This window comes from Lepus europaeus, chromosome 7 (assembly GCF_033115175.1).
Source record: "Lepus europaeus isolate LE1 chromosome 7, mLepTim1.pri, whole genome shotgun sequence".
Classification (NCBI taxonomy): domain Eukaryota; kingdom Metazoa; phylum Chordata; class Mammalia; order Lagomorpha; family Leporidae; genus Lepus; species Lepus europaeus.
Window position 1 is genome coordinate 75163200 of NC_084833.1, and position 18882 is coordinate 75182081.

The 18882-nt window shown below is 41.6% G+C and overlaps 1 protein-coding gene across 10 annotated transcripts in view; it reads right to left on the reverse strand.

Annotated features, from left to right (window-relative positions):
* The window catches only part of PICALM (phosphatidylinositol binding clathrin assembly protein), a 122497-nt gene extending 121097 nt beyond the window's left edge, over nucleotides 1-1400 (reverse strand). For 5 of the 10 annotated variants that reach the window (XM_062196835.1, XM_062196833.1, XM_062196832.1 and 2 more), the window contains exon 1: nucleotides 1191-1397. In XM_062196835.1, the coding sequence (XP_062052819.1) occupies nucleotides 1191-1320 (130 nt within the window). In that variant the 5' untranslated portion in view covers nucleotides 1321-1397. Of the gene's footprint in view, nucleotides 1-1190 lie in introns of all 10 variants that reach the window. The other 5 variants (XM_062196828.1, XM_062196825.1, XM_062196827.1 and 2 more) reach the window with 4 other exon arrangements.
* Between the last annotated feature and the right edge of the window lie 17482 nt (nucleotides 1401-18882).

Here is an 18882-nt window from a genome sequence, read left to right on the forward strand (position 1 = left end):
AGAACTTGCTGCTGTGAATATTTCCCTATTTTTCCCCGAAACATTTCAGACTGACTACTGACTCAAAGCTTGAGTAATCCACTAAGCTTTATACCCCGAGGTAATAACGCAATGAAAAAGGAGGTGGCTTCTAGGTGGCTTCCAGGTTTGAAAAAAGTTGGGAGGAGTTCGCTCTATTAATGGTACGCAAGTTAGTGAATGGAGAGAGACTACGCCGCAGAAGCCCGTGTCCTCAAAGGACAATCGGCATAAATGAACACGTTCCACACTCAAACACTTCTCTACCAACGTTTCTAAAGAGACATTAATCGTGGCTAAGTGTATTAACCCATTTTAAAATCTAACTGTACACCTCACTCAAGCTTCTAAATTCAAACCGCCAGGGTTAACAGTTCAGGAATGGACACTAGCACCAGCAAAATCTTTTCCACATCGCATTTTAACGAGGGGTGAAAGCTGACATTCACAGCCTACCCCAGTCAAGAGCCAGAACAATACAACGATTACATTCTACCGGAGGCAAATAAAAACTCCCAACTTCCAACTTCACTTTCACTTCCACGAAAAAAGGTAATCCAGGATGAAAGTCGGGGCGTAGCATGTGATAATTAAAACACAACGAGTTGAAAGAACTGAACTAAAGCAACAGAGGCAGAAAAAGGCAACCCAAATGGGGGCCGGGAAGTGGAAGAGAAAGCTGGGAAGGAAAAAGCAGCCAGTGGAGTAAAGGAAGTGGGAACCCCTTCCAGAGGCAGCCGTGAGAGCTGCGGTCTAAGAGGCTCTGAGGCCACCGAACCGCCAGTCTACGGAAACCCGAAGGCGGCTAATGGGGAAACAATGAGCCGGCGAGACCGGGAGCAAGCCGGGAGCCGCTCAGGCGAGGGCGACAAGGCGGCACGGGACGGCTGGGACGAAGAGCACAAGGCTGCTGGAGCCAGAGGGGAAGGCAGGTCGGCGGGGTGAGGGACCCCTAGGAAGCGGGAGGGGAGTGGCCAGCCCGAGGCTCGGTCCCAGAGACCCGGCGGCCGCAGGCCATGAAGGCAGGTGTGATAGAAGCACAGGGAGCACACGAGCGGCCGTGCCACTCCGACGCAGGCAGGGAAGAGACAGCTGAAGGCGGTAAGGAGAGAGAAGGAGACAAGGACGCGGGTGACGCCGGGGGTGGGGGAGGCGCAGTGGGCTTCACTCACAGTCCAGGTGCTTTTTCTTGGGCCCCATGATCTCGTGGGTCGTGGCCTTGCATACTGTCTTGGATACGGCGGAGCCGGTGACACTGTGCTGGGCGGCGGTGATTCGGTCCGTCAGGCTCTGGCCAGACATCTCTGCTGCTGCTCCGCCACCCCTCCCGCTCGGCAGCCGGCGGGGACCGGGACCCCCAGACGCCGGAGGTCCCCACCCCCCACCGCACCCCCTACCCCCACCGGCTCCTTCCCCGCCTGCCGGCCTGGGGCGGGGCTCAGGGCCGCGCGCTGCCACTCAGCCCGAAGAGAACCGGCTCGTGTCAGCCGCGGGGTCGGACACGATGTCGGGCGCTCCCGTGCCCCCGCCTCAGCTCAGCCCACCCCTCCCCTGGTCAGCTGGAGCCGGGCCGGGCAAGAGGGACAGGCAGCTGCAGGAAAATGGCGGCGCCAGGCTCCTCCTCGGAGCTTTCCGGGCTGCCCCCGGGTCACGTGACTCGGGCGCCGCCCCTCCTTCTCCCTTCTCCCGCCCCCTTTTCCTTCCCTTTCCTCTTCGACGCCCGCCCTCCCTCGCTCAGCGAGGGAAGAGCGGGGCGGCGCCCGCGCGTTACGTGATGGAACCCGCCCGGCGGGCGCAACAGGAGGCCCGCCCGGGGGCAGTGCGCGGCCCAGCGCGTCACGTGACGCTCCCTGCCAACAGGTCGCGGGGCTGGGGGGGTCACAGAAGGGGGTGGAGTGGGGCGGCCGGCTTCTCCCCTCTCTCACCCCACCCTGAGGGTGTCCTCGTGTCTGTGATGGAAACCAACGTCTTGACAAAGAGGAGGTGCAGCTGCCTGCACAGCTTCCCGTGAGGAAGGTGGTGTCTAGAGTTCCGACTCTCGGGGCTTCCCTGGCAGAGTGAATTCGTTCGGAGACGCCCCCAAAGCCGTCCTCCTGACTTAAAGGAGAAGCTTCGGGCGGCCTATTTCCTAAACCCTGCCGGCAGGCCTGTCTCTGCTGTGGAAGTGTTGAAGCTCTCCCAGAATGGTTTCTCCCTGCCTTCCTTGAGAGGCTTGGAAATGTCACCTGGTTTTGTTTATCTCTACCCTGAAAACGTTGCTGCCAGTCTAAATTTAGATACAAACCGACCAGTATTCATCTTCTGGGGTGTCAAATAGGACAGGAAACACATAGCTTCCCTGGAATTTGAAAAGGGAAGTAGTAGGATGATGTCAACAGCGATTAGCTTGACCCTACAAGGCTGACTGATGGGGTGATTAAAGGTCCAGACCATACAAGGAAGTGAGACAAGATGGTAAATGGAGAAGTCTCATTCCAGGAGTGCAGACAGCACTACCTGCCATTTTCCCAGGTTTAGTCTTTCTTCCCTTTGGCGTCTTTTACTGGATCAGCCGGGTTTCCATGGCAAGACATTGACACTGCCCTGTGGACATTTTAGAGGAGCTATTGTATCCTGAGAGTCTGTCCTGTGAGATCCAGATCTATTAACAAAGCCTTTGGAAATGTTACTAGTGCCCCACATTTACCCCAGGGTTAAGTATAAACTCTAAAACCTCTGTTAATGTTGTTACCATGATAGTCATATGTAATCTTGCTAGTTTCAAGTGAATGCTAACATACTCTGAAAATCTGTGTACACCATCTGCCTGCCAAATCCAAAATCCTGTGCTTCAATCTGGTGACTCTTTGAAAACATGCAAAGTTAATAGATACCTAGCATTTTATGTATCATAACGGGAATTTTGTAGTCTCCTCCCATTCCCTTTGTCTCACCTCCTCAATGTCTCTTCCCCAATTTTCTCCCCACAACAGCTGGTGAAATTCTGCAGCATCACGCTTTTACCAAGCATGGTTTTTGCTGGTTTACAATTCTTAAATCAGCAGGCTTCATCACAAAACTGTAACTCATCAGTACATCTGCAGTGCACCTGTGGTTTGGTTTCCAATTTGCGGCCCCATGTCCATTTGGCACTTGAATTACCCAGTTCTCAACATATGGTGTCAGCCATCACTGCTACTCTAATATAGGTTTCCTTATATAAATTACTGATGGGCCTGAGCCTCTGCCCTAATAAATTGCAATAGGACTTTAAAATTAGTATGGTATACAAGGGGACCTCAAAAAGTTCATGGGGGAAGGCAGGGAGCATTTGGTTCCCCTGTTAGGACAACACTTGAAATACCCATACCACCTGTGAGAGTGCCTGGATCCAAGTCCCAGGTCCCAAATCCAGCTTCCTGCTAATGCACACCTGGAAGGCAATGGTTACTGGCTGAAGTACTTGGGTCCCTACCACCCACATAGAAGACAGGAATTGAACTGCTGGCTCTGGGATTCTGCCTGACACAATCCCTGCTGTTGTGGCATTTGAGAAGTAAATCAGTGGATGAAGGATCCTCCCCCCCCCCCCTTTCTCTTTCTCTCTGCTTTTCAAATAAATAAAAACAAAAAATACAACAAAAAATTTTTAAGTTAGTGGAAGGGGCAGGCAGTTGGCCTAGCAGTGAAGATGGCACTTGGAATACCTATATGCCGCTGTATTGAAGAGCCTTGCTCTGGCTCTCAATTCCGGCTTCCTGCTAATGAAGACTTTGAGAGGAGCAGGTAGTCGTGCATGTGGTCTGCTACCCAAGACCAGGGAGAGCAGGATTGAGTTCCAGGATTCTCCTCAGCCTGGCCCAGCCCAGTCCTAGCTACTGCAGGCACTGAGGGAGTGAATCAGTAAATGGGGGCTGTCTTTGTCTCTGCCTCTCAAATAAATAAAGAGAAAATTGTTTTTAATAAATGGAAAATGAAATTTTAAAATTTTTTTTGGTGTAAAACCTTTTTGAAATTAATGTATAGTTTATCTTTTTGGGTTTTTTTTAAAGATTTTTTTTGTTTATTTATTTGAGAGGTTGAGTTACAGACAATGAGAGGGAGAGTAAGAGAGAAAGGTCTTTCCTCCACTGATTCACTCCCCAAATGGCCGCAACAGCCGGAGCTGCGCCAATCTGAAGCCAGGAGCCAGGAGCCTCCTCTGGGTCTCCCACATGGGTACAGGAGCCCAAGCATCTGGGCCATTCTTCACTGCCTTCCCAGGCCATAGCAGAGAGCCTGATTGGAAGAGAAGCAGCACGGACAAGAATCAGCACCCATATGGGATCACAGCGCTGCAGGTGGAAGATCATCCCACTGTGCCATAGCACTGGCCCCTGTATAGTTTCTCAATACACATTTTCCATGAACTTTTGGAAGACCCCTCATAACCATAAATAGCTAAAGTTTTAATTCTTCTTTTTTAAAATATTTATTTTACTTAACTGTAAAGCAGAGTGACAGGGAGAAAGGGAGAGACAAAGGGAGAGGTTTTCTATCCAGTTGTTCATTACCCAGCCAAAGCCAGGAGCCAAGAGTTTTTTCTGAGTCTCCCATGTTGGTACAGAAGTCCAAGCACTTGGGCCATCTTCCGCTGCTTTCCCAGGTGCATTATTAGGGAACTGGATCAGAAGTGGAGCAACTGGGAATTGAACCAGAGCCCATATGGGATGCCGGTGTCTAAGTCAGTGGCTTTAACTTCTAGGCTACAAGGCCAGCCCAAAAAATTTAATTCTTAGAAGAGATGTAAAATTTATCACTAAGCACACAGCAGGAAACATTTTTATGCACTACTATGCATGACATTCTAGGAAAATATTTCATTGTTACTTTTACCAAGGAGATTCTTTCAAACCACCTGTATGCAAATAATTGTGGACATGTTTACTTTGAACAAACTAGCTTCCATTAGAATTATCATGACACCTTTTCTTAAGGATGTATTTTAGAAGTTTCTCAATATGTAAACTATGAGTGACCATTATAGAGGCTAACTCCGGTTGTGAACTGAAAGTCATGGGAAAATATAGAGAATGAAGAATTGCTTTGAGGATTGAAGTTACTGACATCTTATATGCATAAGTTTTCTCTGTGTTCCAGTCTCCCTGATCTATTTAAGAAAAATTAAAATTAAATTTTAAAACACAGTATATCTTTACTTGGCATAGCATAGACGCCTCAAAGTCACTATGACCAAAACTAAATTTCTCTTGTCCTTGCCCACCATCCCCCTTCCTTAATCCACACCAATCCTCTTTGTTCCTTCTTTCCATTAATGACCTCACCACCTGCCTAGATGCCCCAGTCAGAAAACTGTAATTCATTTTGAGCTTTCCCACTGTCTTATTTCCCTGATCTTACCTAATCTTCTAAAATATGACAGACTCATCTTCTCTTTAACACCACTGTTATTGCCTTAGTGTCAGCCTAGATGAGCTCTTTTGTACCTGGACTATTCTAGTAACTTCTTAGCCAATATCTCTGTCTCATACCCCTACCCTCCAAGCCAGATCTTCTGAACCTAAAATGTGTTTATCTTTTCTTTGCATTAAAATCCTCCAGTGACTCTTCCGTGGTTTAAATGTGTCCCCAAAATGTACACCCCATTAATGTGTTGGGAATTTAATAACCAATGCAACACGTTTGGGAACTAGATTGGAAGGTATTTAAGTCATGAGTATTCCACTGATTATAGAAGAGTTTGAGGTTGCAAGCTCAATGTTTTCCATCCTCTCTTTGTCCTTCTGTCATGAGTGATGAAGCAAGAAGGCCCTCACCAGATGTCAGCACCCGGTCTTGTACTTCCTAGGTTCCAGCACCATGAACCTATAAGTTTGTCTTCATTAAAAGTTATTCAGTCTATAGTATTCTGTTAAAGCAGAAGAAAATGAAGTAAGACAGGTGTTCATATCAGTTTAGTTAACTGCCCCTTCACTGCCCAAAAGGATGAAATTCGGAACTCTCAGGCTGGCATATAAGACTCTTGGGGATCTAGCCCTACCTAATTACTGCCTGCTGAGCCTCCTCTCTTTCCAACTCCTCACATGCACCCAGCCAATATCATATGATGTACCATACTTTTCACATACCAGTGAATGGAGAAGCAGTGACTTCCTTTTGTGTACATACTTCTGTTATCTTATTTTTATGGTGATTTATTTCTTGTACTAACATGGGGAGGAGAGTTATCCATCATGCCAGCGTTATGGCTAGTGCACACTAGAGACACACAATAGAATGGGTTAAATGAATGAATGAAAACACTTTGAAATCATTTATCTGAATGCACCCATTTGGAAACATTTGGATCAAACTACTCATTTAATAAAAATCTGCCCACTTTTGTACACATATAACATGATCATCCCATAATTATCTGTCTGGAGTATCATCCTCATTCAGTATTTGATTAACTAATTCACTCTTTCAAAAAATAAATACTGAACATCTACTATGTGTTAGGCACCATTTTAGGTGCTGAATACTTTTCAAACAGTGAATCCATTAGTCCTTTGGGAACTAATCAGTTTTCAACTTTGATCACCAACATTAAGGTCTATTTGCTTTAATTGCAAATTAACAGACCAAAAACAAAAACAAAAAAAACTTGAATAGCACATGGTATTTCTTTCACTCTCCCAACTAAAAGGGATTTTTGCAGAAAGGCACGGGGTGTAGGATGAAGGAACAACAGTTTTTGGAATGTCTCCTATGTGCTAATATTACAGAATTTTTAAAGTTTTAATTCTCATTACAATAACTCCAAAAAGAATTTTGCCATTTAGTACAGGGAAACAAGTCCTAAAAGGTAGATAATTTCCCAGAATCCCAAATACTAAGTAGCAGACTCAACATGAAAAAACTCATTCTCTTTACGTTATTCTACCCAGAACCTTTAACCCATATTTACAGTAACTGCCAATGTAGATTACATTTATTCAACAAATAATTGTTGCCTGTATGCAAGGTTCTACTGTACGCTAAAATGTAATAATGTGCAAGACAAACATAACATCTTGTTCTTATAGATCTGTAAGTCTTTAAATAGCAACAGCAGAGAAAATAAGTAAGGTGAAAAAAGTATGCTGCACTTGAGGAACACTGACAATGTCTATGACTTAAAGTAAGGAAGTGAGAGAGAAAAAGAATATGGAAGAAGAGATATTAGAAGTTTTACTCATTTTTTTCACTTAAACTCATTCCTGAATCCAGAGAATCCACCAGTTCCCTGCTTACAAATTTTTGATGTTTTGTTAACTAAAGGGATATGAACACCTGACAATCTCTTCCCCCTCACCTATGTTTACATTTCTTGATGCTGTCAAATCAACAAAAAAAATCATAACCTTACTAAAAGTTAAGGACTTTTCTTTGTAGCTAGTTTTCTTGCTACAACTCATCCAAATACTCCATTTACAACTGTGGGAACTTTACTCAGGCTTTTAGCATACATACTTCTGATAAAAGTAACCAAAAAATGTAACTGTTGATTATTTACCCTGTGCTAAGCATATTTCATGCATTATCTCAGTTATACCCAAAAACATCACGACCTTAAGTGGCAGAGACAGCTTTGTGTTCACCAAAATTTGTTTCCTTTTTCCACGGAACACACAGTTAGACTGTTTCCCAGCCTCTCTTGCAGTTAGGGTCATGTGATTAATTTCTGTCCAAGAGAATGTGGACAGAAATGATGAAAGCCATTTATAGCTTGGCCTAGAGAACCTCCCACATATGTCTCCAGTTCTCTTTCTTTCCCTACCTATCAGCTGAATAAAGACTTCAAAGTACGTGGAGAAGGTCAAAACCACAAAATTGAAGAAGCCTGGGGTCACAAATGAATCCCTGGAGGAATGCTATGGAAAACTGCATGACCGGAAACACATGTGTTAGATTTTATTTGCTTTATTGAATTATGCCTTTGAAATTTTGATGCCATTTGTTACAGAAATTAGCTACCCTGTTTAACATTTTTCTTCTTGTTTCACTGATAGAGGAATTGAGGCTTGGGAAAAGTTAAGTTTGCTCAACTAATAGGTGGGGAAATTATTATTAGATTTCAAGTCTGTCTGATTTAAGAGCCTGGGCTCTCACTGTTTGAGTGCCTTATGAAGCTATTTCATGTAATTCTGAAAATTTTATGAAAGTTCCATATAGCCCTTTATTGCTTCTATAGCATGGCTGCAAAAATAGTAATCAGGGTAACTTCCAGATTTTTTCACATATTGAAGCTATCTCACTATCTTTAACTCACTTCTGCCACATTTCCCTTTTTCTCAGATTTATTAATTTTACAGTTTCAACATGAATTACAATGCATTTGGAACTTGTATAGCTGTTCGGAGATACTGTGGAAGCTGGTTGTTACATACAACCCTTCCGTAAAAGGGAAGATTAAGCAAACGGCCCTGAATCATCAACATAAGCTCTTTAATTATCAAACAGAATAAAAATAGGATATATGTGATGTTAAGGTATCTGGGGTCCATTTTTCTTTGTAACCTAAGAGGTTGAATCAAATAAAAATGTATTAGAACATGCAACATTAAATTAAGCAACAGAGGTTTAATGCTGCTATTAAAATTAAGATGTTGGATTTTAACCAATAGCTATCAATAAAATGAAGGAGATTCATAAATTTATTTGAGAGAATTGGAGAAGCACCAGATTTAAAGATGTGCTTAGGTCTGAAATTAGGTTTGAAATTTTGGGCAAGGTTTTTGTCATATAAATAATACAGATTTCCTAATATGTCCAATTAATGCACACACAAAAACTAGTACAACGCTTGACACGTGGTTGTCGTTCAATCAATGAGATAAATCAACAAACATTTATAAATTCACTGTGGCCAAAGCATTCTGCTAGAGTCTTAGGATACAAAGATGAATTAGACAAATATTAACAGTCTGTATAAGGTACTATCATAGAGGTATTGCTTTGAGTATTATATGAATAAAGAAAAGAGATACCCAATTCTGCTTGGAGGAACCAGTGAAAGTTTCTCAGGGGCACAGACACTAAAGCTGAGCATTGATTGAATCATTGGGGATTTTGTTCCAAGCCGAGGAACTCACATATACAAAAAAATAAGCCATTTGAGAACTGCAATTTGTTATATGTGGCTGGAGCCTTATGTGTTGGGGGGAGGAGGGACTTGCATTCATTCAATCAGTAAGTACTGTAGTTATTGATCAGCTTTGAGGGTACTTCAAAAAGCTCATAGAAAGTGGAATGAAAAGATAATGCACATTTTCCATGAACTTTCTGAAGACTCCTCATATATGTTGGATACTGTTCTAGGTCTGAAAAGCAAATCAGGTTATCATTAGTGAGTCAAAAGTGCCTGTCCGGCCGGCACCACAGCTCAATAGGCTAATCCTCCGCCTGCAGCGCCGGCACACTGGGTTCTAGTCCCAGTTGGGGCGCCGGGTACTAGTCCCGGTTGCTCCTCTTCCAGTCCAGCTCTCTGCTGTGGCCCGGGAAGGCAGTGGAGGATGGCCCAAGTGCTTGGGCCCCTGCACCCGCATGGGAGACTGGGAGGAAGCACCTAGCTCCTGGCTTCGGATCAGCACAGCGCTGGCCGTGGCGGCCATTAGGGGAGTGAATCAAGAGAAGGAAGACCTTTCTCTCTGTCTCTCTCTCAGAAAAAACAAAACAAAAAACAGAGACAATACAAGGATTACTCCTAGGATTTTGGATTAAACAACTGGGTGAATGGAGAAGAAGGGCAGATGAAGTTGGGAGATAGCAGCCAGGTCATAAATGACCTTTAAAAAAAAAAAGATTTATTTATTTGAAAGAGTTACAGAGGGCAGAGGCAGAGAGAGAGAGAGAGAGAGAGAGAGCGAGCGCACTATTATCTTCCATCTGCTGTTTCACTCCCCAAAAGGCCACAATGGCTGGAGCTGGGCCGATCCGAAGCCAGGAGCCAGGAGCCAGGAGCTTCTTCCAGGTTTCCCAAACGGGTGCAGGGGTCCAAGGACTTAGGCTATCTACCACTGTTTTCCCAGGCCATTTAGAGAGCTGGATCAGAAGTGGAGTGGCTGGGTCTTGAACTGACCCTTATATGGGATGCCAGCACCTCAGAGAGCAGCTTTACCTGCTATGCCATAGCGCTGGCCCCATAAATGACCTTTTATGCCACTTACAGAGTCTAGCTACTGTCCTAAAGGCAGAAACATTGGAAAGGAGAAACACTGAAAGATTTTGAGTACGGAAATAGCATGGATTAGCAATTGTTTTCAGATTGGCTTCTTTCATTTAGCAATATGCAGATTCCTCTATGTCTCTTCTTGACTTGATATTCATTTCTTTGTAGTGCTAAATACTATTCCATTGTGTAGTTGAACCAGTTTAATTATCCTTCCATCTACTGAAGGACATATTAACTTCTTCCAAGTTTGGACAATTATAAATAAAGCTGCTATAAACATCTCAGTGTATGTTTTTCATTGGCATAAGTTTTCAAACCATTTAGGTAAAAACCAAAGAGTATGGCAGCTAGAATATATGGTAAGAATCAGTTTAATTTTATGAGAAACTCCCAGATTATCTTCTAAAGGACTTGTTCATTACTATCAGTAATGAAGAATGTTCATTACTATCAGTAATGAAGAATAATAGAAACTCTTGTTCATTACTATCAGTAATGAACAAGAGTTTCTATTATTCTTCATTTTGCCAGCATTTGGTGTTGTCAGTGTTTTGGATTTGGGCCATTCTAATTGATACATAAGGGTATCTCATTTGTGTTTTAGTTTGCAATTCCTCAATGACATGTGAAGTTGAACATCTTTTCATGTTTGTGTTCTTTGGTGAGGTGTCTGTTCAGATCTTTTGCCTGTTTTTAAAATTGGGCTGTTCATTTTCTTATTGTTAATTTTTAGGAGTTCTTTGTATATTTTACATAACAGTCTCTTATCAGATATGTTTTGCACATATTTTCTCCCAGTCTATGTCTTGCCTTCTTCTATTTAACGTTTTCTTTAACATAGCAAAGGCTCTTTAAATTTAATTAAGAACAAAACAACGATTCTTTCTTTCATAGATAATGAATGCCTGTCGTGTTGAATCTAAAAAAGTAATCACCATAGCTCAGGTCATCTGGGTTTTCTCCAATATTATCTTCTAGAAGTTGTATCGTTTTGTTTTAATATTTAGTTTTGCTGTGGTTTGAATGTTTATGTCTCCCCAAAACTAATATGTTGAAATCTTAACTCCCAAAGAGATGGGGCCTTGGGGAAGTGATTAGGTCCAGAGAATAGAGTCCTCATGAGTTGAATTAGCTTTCTCCTTTCTGCTATGTGAAGACATAGTGAAATAACAAGCACTCTGTGAACCAAAAAACAGTCTTCACCAGACACTGAATCTGCCAGTGCCTTGATCTTTGAATTCTCAACCTCCAAAACTGTGTATGTATTTTGTTAGAAATCGTACATTTTGGGGCACTGCTAATATAAATGATAATGTTTTAAATTTCAAATTCTATTTGTTTATTCTTGGTCTATGGGAAAGTGATTAACTTTTATATATTAACATTGTATCCTGCAATCTTACTATAACAGCTTATCAATTCTTGGTAGATTTTTTTCTTTTTTTTTTTTTATCAGTTCTTTTGCCTTTTCTACGTTAACTGTCATATCATCTGCAAACACAGCCAGTTTGATTTCTTCCTTCACAAGTATATAACTTATTTCTTTTTATTTCTTTTTTTCTGTCTTACTGCATTAGCTAGGACTTCTATTATCATGAAAAATAGTGATTATCCTTATTTGTGATCTTAGTGGAAATACTTTTGAATTTTTCACCCATATCACATGATGTAAGCAATATAATTTTTTAAATTTTTCTTTATCAACCTGAGAACATCCTTTTCTATTCTTAGTTTCCTGAGAGTTTTAATCATGAATGGGTGTTGCTTTTTCTGTATCCATTAATATGATAATGTGATTTTTTTCTTCTTCAGTCTGTTTATATGGTCCATCAACTGATTTTCAAAAATTGGATACCTGGGAAAAATCTCACTTAGTCATTAGTATAATTCTAATTTTCCACAGTTGGATTCCATTTGCTGATATTGTGTGTGGGGTTGCATTTTTGTTCATGAAAGATATTGGTCTATAGTTTTCTTGTAATGTCTTTGTCTGGTTTCAGTATTAGGATAACATTGGCCTCATACATTGAATTAGGAAGGATTTCCTCCGCTATCTTCTGAAGAGATTATAGAGAATTGGTATAATTTCTTCCTTAAATGTTTTTTTTCTTTTTAAGATTTATTTATTTATTTAAATGGTAGAGTTACAGAGAGGAAGAGAGAGAGAAGCCTTCCATCTATTGGTTCACTCCCCAGATGGCCGCAACGGCCAGAGCTGGGCAGATCTGAAGCCAGGAGCCAGGAGCTTCTTCTGGGTGCAGGGGCCCAACCACTTGGGCCTTCTTTCACTGCTTTCCCAGGCTGTAGCAGAGAGCTGGATCAGAAGTGGAGCAGCCAGGTCTCAAACTGGTGCCCATATGGGATGCTAGCACAACAGGCAGCGACTTTACCTGCTGTGCTACAGCACCAGCCCCATAAATGTTTGTTAAAATTCACCAATGAATCCACATGACACTGGTGCTTCCTGTTTGGGAAGTCACTAATCCTGATATGATTTCTTTAATAAATCTAGGCCTTAATATAGCTATTTCTTCTTCTTCTTCTTCTTCTTCTTCTTCTTCTTTTTAAATTTTTGACAGGCAGAGTGGACAGTGAGAGAGAGAGACAGAGAGAAAGGTCTTCCTTTGCCATTGGTTCACCCTCCAATGGCCGCTGCGGCCGGCGTGCTGCGGCCGGCGCACCGCGCTGATCCGAAGCCAGGAGCCAGGTGCTTCTCCTGGTCTCCCATGGGGTGCAGGGCCCAAGCACTTGGGCCATCCTCCACTGCACTCCCAGGCCACAGCAGAGAGCTGGACTGGAAGAGGGGCAACCGGGACAGAATCCGGCTCCCTGACTGGGACTAGAACCCGGTGTGCCGGCGCCACAAGGCGGAGTATTAGCCTATTGAGCCGCGGCGCCAGCCGCTATTTCTTCTTACATGAGTTCTGGCAGACTGTCTTTCAAGGAATTAGTCCATTTCATCTAGAGTATCCAATTTCTAAGTGTAGAGTTGTTTATACTATTTCTTTATTAACCTTTTAATATCCATGTGATCACTAATTATATCCCATTTTTTATTTATGATATTAGTAATTTATGTCTTCTTTTTTCCTTAGCTAGCCTGGCTGGAGGTTTATTGATTTTATTGATCTTTTCAAAAAACCAGCTTTTGGTTTTCTTGATTTTCTCTGCTCATTTTCCATTTTCCATTTTATTGGTTTCTGCTCTAATTTATTTTCTACCATTTACTTTGGATTTAATTAGCTCTTGTTTTTCTACTTCTATAAGATGGGAACTTTTTGATTTTAGATATTTCATCTTATTTAAGTTAAATATTCAATGCTATCAGTTTCCCTCCAAGTACTATATTTGCTTCATCCTACAGGTTTTGGTAACTTGTATTTTCATTTGCATTTAGTTTTAATATCTTAAATTTCTCTTGAAATTTCTTTGATGCATGTACTATCTAGATGTTGTCTAATATCTAAGTATTTGGGGATTATATAGCTATCTTCCTCATTTGATTTCCAGTTTAGCTCCATTGCAGTCTGAGAGCAGACACTGTGTGATTTCAATTTGTGAAGTTGTATCTCATTGCCCAGAATTTGGTCTATCTTGATGAATATTTCATATGAGTTTCAGAAGGATATATAATTTGCTGTTGTTGGATAAGGTACACTATAGATGCCAATCATATACTGTTGATGGATGATGCTGTTAAATTCCTTTCTGATTTTCTGTCTGCTGTTCCTAATACAAGGGTGTTGTAATCTCCAAGTATAACAAAACAGTCCTCTTTTTTTTTTCTTACAGTTCTATCAATTTTTGCCTTACATATTTTGATGCTCTATTGTTAGTAACACACTAAAGATTGTTGTGTCTTCTTGGAATACTGACTACTTTATCATTATGTAGTGCTCTTATTTATCTCTAATAATTCCTTTTTTCAGAATGCTGCTCAGGCAGTTTGAATCGTGGTGAGACAAAGTGTAGGTGGTAGGACCTCACTATGTGTCTGATTAGCCTTTCTCTGCCTTGCTTGTTTGAGCTTCAGCAGAATTTGAAATGGCTGGAGGTGAGGCTGGGAAGGACTCTGCAAAGGCCAGTACATATGCAGTGAGCAGGCTTGCAGTTCCCGTTGGGCCGCATTCACTGACTGACACCTGAAATCTAGGAGGCCCAGCCATGGACGTGTGGGTGCGACTACCGCTGTGTACAGTGCAGCCATCCTGGAATACCTCACCACAGAGGTACTTGAACTGGCAGGAAATGCATCAAGTGACTTAAAGGTAAAGCATATTACCCCTCCTCATTTGCAACTTGCTATTTGTGGAGATGAAGAGTTTGGACTGTCCAATCAAGGCTACAATTGTGCTGGTGGTGTCATTCCACAAGTCTCTGATTGGGAAGAAAGGACAACAGAAGATTGTCTAAAGGATGCTTGGATTCCTTGTTATTCAGGACTCTAAGTACTCTAATATCTGTCCAGTGTTGGTGATTCCAGTGGACTCTACCTCTATGAAAAACACAATTTTGCCTTTTTGTAATTCTATATGAGGAAGTTGGAACTTTAATTAGCTTTCCAGCCAACCAAATTTCTGCATTCAAGTCTTAACCATATTTTAGTATTACTGTGGCCTCAAAGAAGCTAATGATTCTGAATTAGTAGGTTTTGATTGTCTTTTTTAAAAACTGCTTCAAATTTAATTATGATGCAGTAGTTATAGTAACAAACATTTGATTTTGTACAGACATTATCTCCACTCAGCTGGATAAGCTCAATAAAGGTCATCTCCTCCTCCTCTCAAAAAATGGAATGCTTCTCTGCCTGAAATTAATATAGTTATTCCTGCTTTTAAAAAGAGAGATTCATTTATTTATTTATTTACAGAGACAGAGAGGGGGAGACAGAGGGATCTTCCATCTGCTGGTTTACTCCCCAAATGGCCACAACAGCAAGGGCTGGGCCAGGCTGAAGCCAGGAGATAAGAGACTCTTCCAAGTCTCCTACCTGGGTGCAGGGCCCCAAGAACTCAGGCTATCCTCTGCTATTTTCCTCAGCATACCAGCAGGGAACTAGAACAGAAGTGGAGGAGCCGAGACTCAAACTGGCACCCACGTGGGATACTGGCTTTGCAGCAGTGGCTTAACTGGCTATGCCACAATGCTGAGTATCTTTTGCCATCCCTTTATTTGTTTTTAAAGATGTATTTATTTACTTGAAAGTCAGAGTTACACAGAGAGAGGAGAGACAGAGAGAGAGGTCTTCCATCTGATGGTTCACTCCCCAATTGACCACAATGGCCTAAGCCAGGAGCCAGGAGCTTCTTCCGGGTCTCCCACAGGGGTACAGGGACCCAAGTGCTTGGGCCATTTTCTACTGCTTTCTCAGGCCATAGTAGAGAGCTAGACTGGAAGTGGAGCAACTGGGACTCAATACGGGATGCTGGCACTGCAGGCGGCGGCTTTACCCACTATGCCACAGCCCCAGCCCCAAATGCTTTCAATTTTGTTTGAGAACATCTTTATTTATCCTTTAATTTTGCAGGGTGTAGAATTCTAGGCTGGTGGATTTTTTTTTTCTTTCAATAATTCTTTAAATATTTCACTCCAATTTCTTCTTGATTACACAATTTCTGGAGTAACTTTTTATATTTATTCTTCTATAGGTAAGATTTTTCCCCCTGTTTTCATACAAGCTTTTTCCTTTTTTTTTTTAGCTTGAATATTATATGTGTGGGTTAAGTTTTATGGAATTCATATATCCTGCTTGAAATTCTCTCAGCTTCCTGGATATGGTTTCATGTTTAGTATTAATTTGGAGAAATTCTCAATTGTTCTTGCTTCAAATCATTTCCTTTTTCTCTTTTCTCTCCTCTGATATTCTTATTATATGTACATTATACTTTTGTAATTGTCCCATAGTTCTTAAATATGTTCTGGTCTGTTTTTGTTTTCTTATTTTTCCTCTCTTTCATTTCTTAAAGTTTTCTTTGTCATATCCTTAAGCTCAGAGAGGCTTTCCTTAGTTGAAATCAGACTACTTAACAGCCCATTGACAGCGTTCTTCATTTCTGTTGTGGAGTTTTTTATGTCCAGCATTTCTTTCTAATTCTTTGTTAGAATTTCCATCTCTCAGCTTAGATTTTCCATTTGTTCTTGAATGTCTCCTTTTTACATTAGGTCCTTTAGCATATGAATCATAGGTGTTTCAATTCCCAGTCTGATAATTCCAAAATCTGACTCTGATTCTCATTCTTCTTCATTTTCTTTGAACTATGTTTTTTGCCCTTTGGTATTCATTGTATACTACTAGTTTGTTGAAATCCCAACATGATGAACTGAATGAGAGAAATTCCAGTAAATAGGTTTTTTTTTTTTTTTTATTGATACAGTGGTAAGGTTTTGGATGATTTAAAGCCTTCTTTACATATCAATCTTTTGGCAAGTCTGTGTCCCCGGAATGTGAAATTCACCAATATTTCTCTACTTCTCATTTATTAGGCTAGAGGCAGCTGGAGGTGTGTATTTCCCTTGCCCTAGATAGATTAGGTTCTGATAAAACTCCAGCAGGTTAGGTGCTTGTGGTATAATGTAAAAATATTTTGGTTTTTGTTCATGTCTCCTTACATAGAGTTCCTAAAAACTCTTGGAATTTCCTGAACAATAGATGTGCATTTTGTTACTTATAATGAGCCCATTTCAATCACATCTGTGTTAATGCTAATGTACTTCCTTAGAGTGGGGGCCCTGGATGGCCTCAGTATTGTGTTGGTGACAAGAAACACAAAAATGATTAGAGGGTTGGAACTTTCAGTCCCACCCATCAATTTCTGGGAAGGGATTGGGAGACCTGGAGAATGAGTTCTATAAAAATCTTGAATAATGACATTCAGAGAGCTCCCAAATTGGTGAATGTATCCATATGCTGGAATGGTGGGCATGCCAATTTCATGGAGACAGAAGCTTCTGAGCTCAAGATCCCTCCAGACCTTGCCCAATTTACTTTTTCATCTGCTGACCATTTATAAAGCAGTATAAGTAAGTACTTGTCTGAGTAATGAGATATTCGATCAAATTATTGAAACTGAGGAGGAATCCTGAGAACCCAAGATTTATGATCAATCAGAAATATGGATGGATAGGAACTGGTGATTGGCATCTTAACTGGGGGCACTCTTGTAGGATTGAGCCTTTAAACCTGTGAAGTCTGACAATAACTCCATTTAGTTACTGTCAGAATAGAATGTTGGACACTGGTTGGTATCTAGAGAGTTGGAGAATTGATTACCGGTGTAAGAAACCATCCCCACTCTGATAAAATATTTTTTCCTGAAGGTTTCTTTTTCTTTCTTTCTTTCTTTCTTTCTTTTTTTTTTTTTTTTTTTTTTTTTTTGGACAGAGTTAGACAATGAGAGAGAGAGAGAGAGACAGAGAAAGGTCTTCCTTCCGTTGGTTCACGCCCCAAATGGCCGCTACAGCCAGAGCGCCATGCCGATCCAAAGCCAGGAGCAAGGTGCTTCCTCCTGGTCTCCCATGCGGGTGCAGGGCCCAAGGACTTGGGCCATCCTCCACTGCCTTCCTGGGCCACAGCAGAGAGCTGGACTGGAAGAGGAGCAACCGGGACAGGACCGGCGCCCCAACCTAGACTAGAACCAAGGGGTGCCGGCGCCGCAGGTGGAGGATTAGCCTAGTGAGCCATGGTGCTGGCCTTCCTGAAGGTTTCTAACTCACATTTGTCCACACTGAGCCTCTAACTGTTCATCAGTTATAATATCTTACTGCATTTCTATTGCTACACCAGAATACCTGAAACTAGATATTTTATAAAGAAAAGGATTTATTTAGCTCACAGTTCTGGAGGCTGGAAAGTTTAAGATCAGGTAGCTGCATCTAGCAAGGTCCTTCTGCTGTTTCAAATCACGGCAAAAAGTGGAAGGGCAAGCAGGAACGTGTGAAAGGGAGAGAACACAAAGAGGTAGCCTTTATAATAACCTGCTCTCACATAACTGATCCAGTCCTACTAGAGCAAGAAGTCACCAGAGAAAGACATTAATCTATTCATGACAGTTCTACCCCCATGAAACTCAAACATCCTCCACTAGGTCCCACTTCCCAATACTGCTACACTGAATTAAGCGTTAGCGTGAGTTTTTATGGTACAAACCATATCCAAACCATAGTGTACAGTTCAGGTTTCTCTATGTTTGTACTAGTTCCTGCCAAGGTTTTTATTTGTGAGTTTCTGCTTTGGTAAGTTGTGAATCCCTGTCTGCTTATTTGTCTCTTCAATTTTGGGGCAGTGGTTTGCCCTGTGACCTCATTTTATGACAGACCTAGGAAATGTTGATTTTTCTGTATGCTCAGCTTTTTTACCTATTAGATGGAATGGGGTTACTTTTAAGCTACTTACATGCTAGAATGGAAGCCAGACATCCTGGACATGGTGATTTTGCATTGCTCATCATTGCTCATGAGATACCTGAAGAGAGCAGTCCAATTTACCAAAGGATATTAATATGGCTTTTAGTGAGTTAAATATATAACCCAAACAATATGGATATTCAAGTAGTTGGTGAAAGCATGGAATGCATGAAGTTAACCTGGGAGTGATCTAAAGACAGAGTCCTGGGAAATCCCAACATTAAAGAGGCAGCATACAATTTTGAAACAACTCTAAAGATACAGTCACTCTCTGATAAATTAAGTTT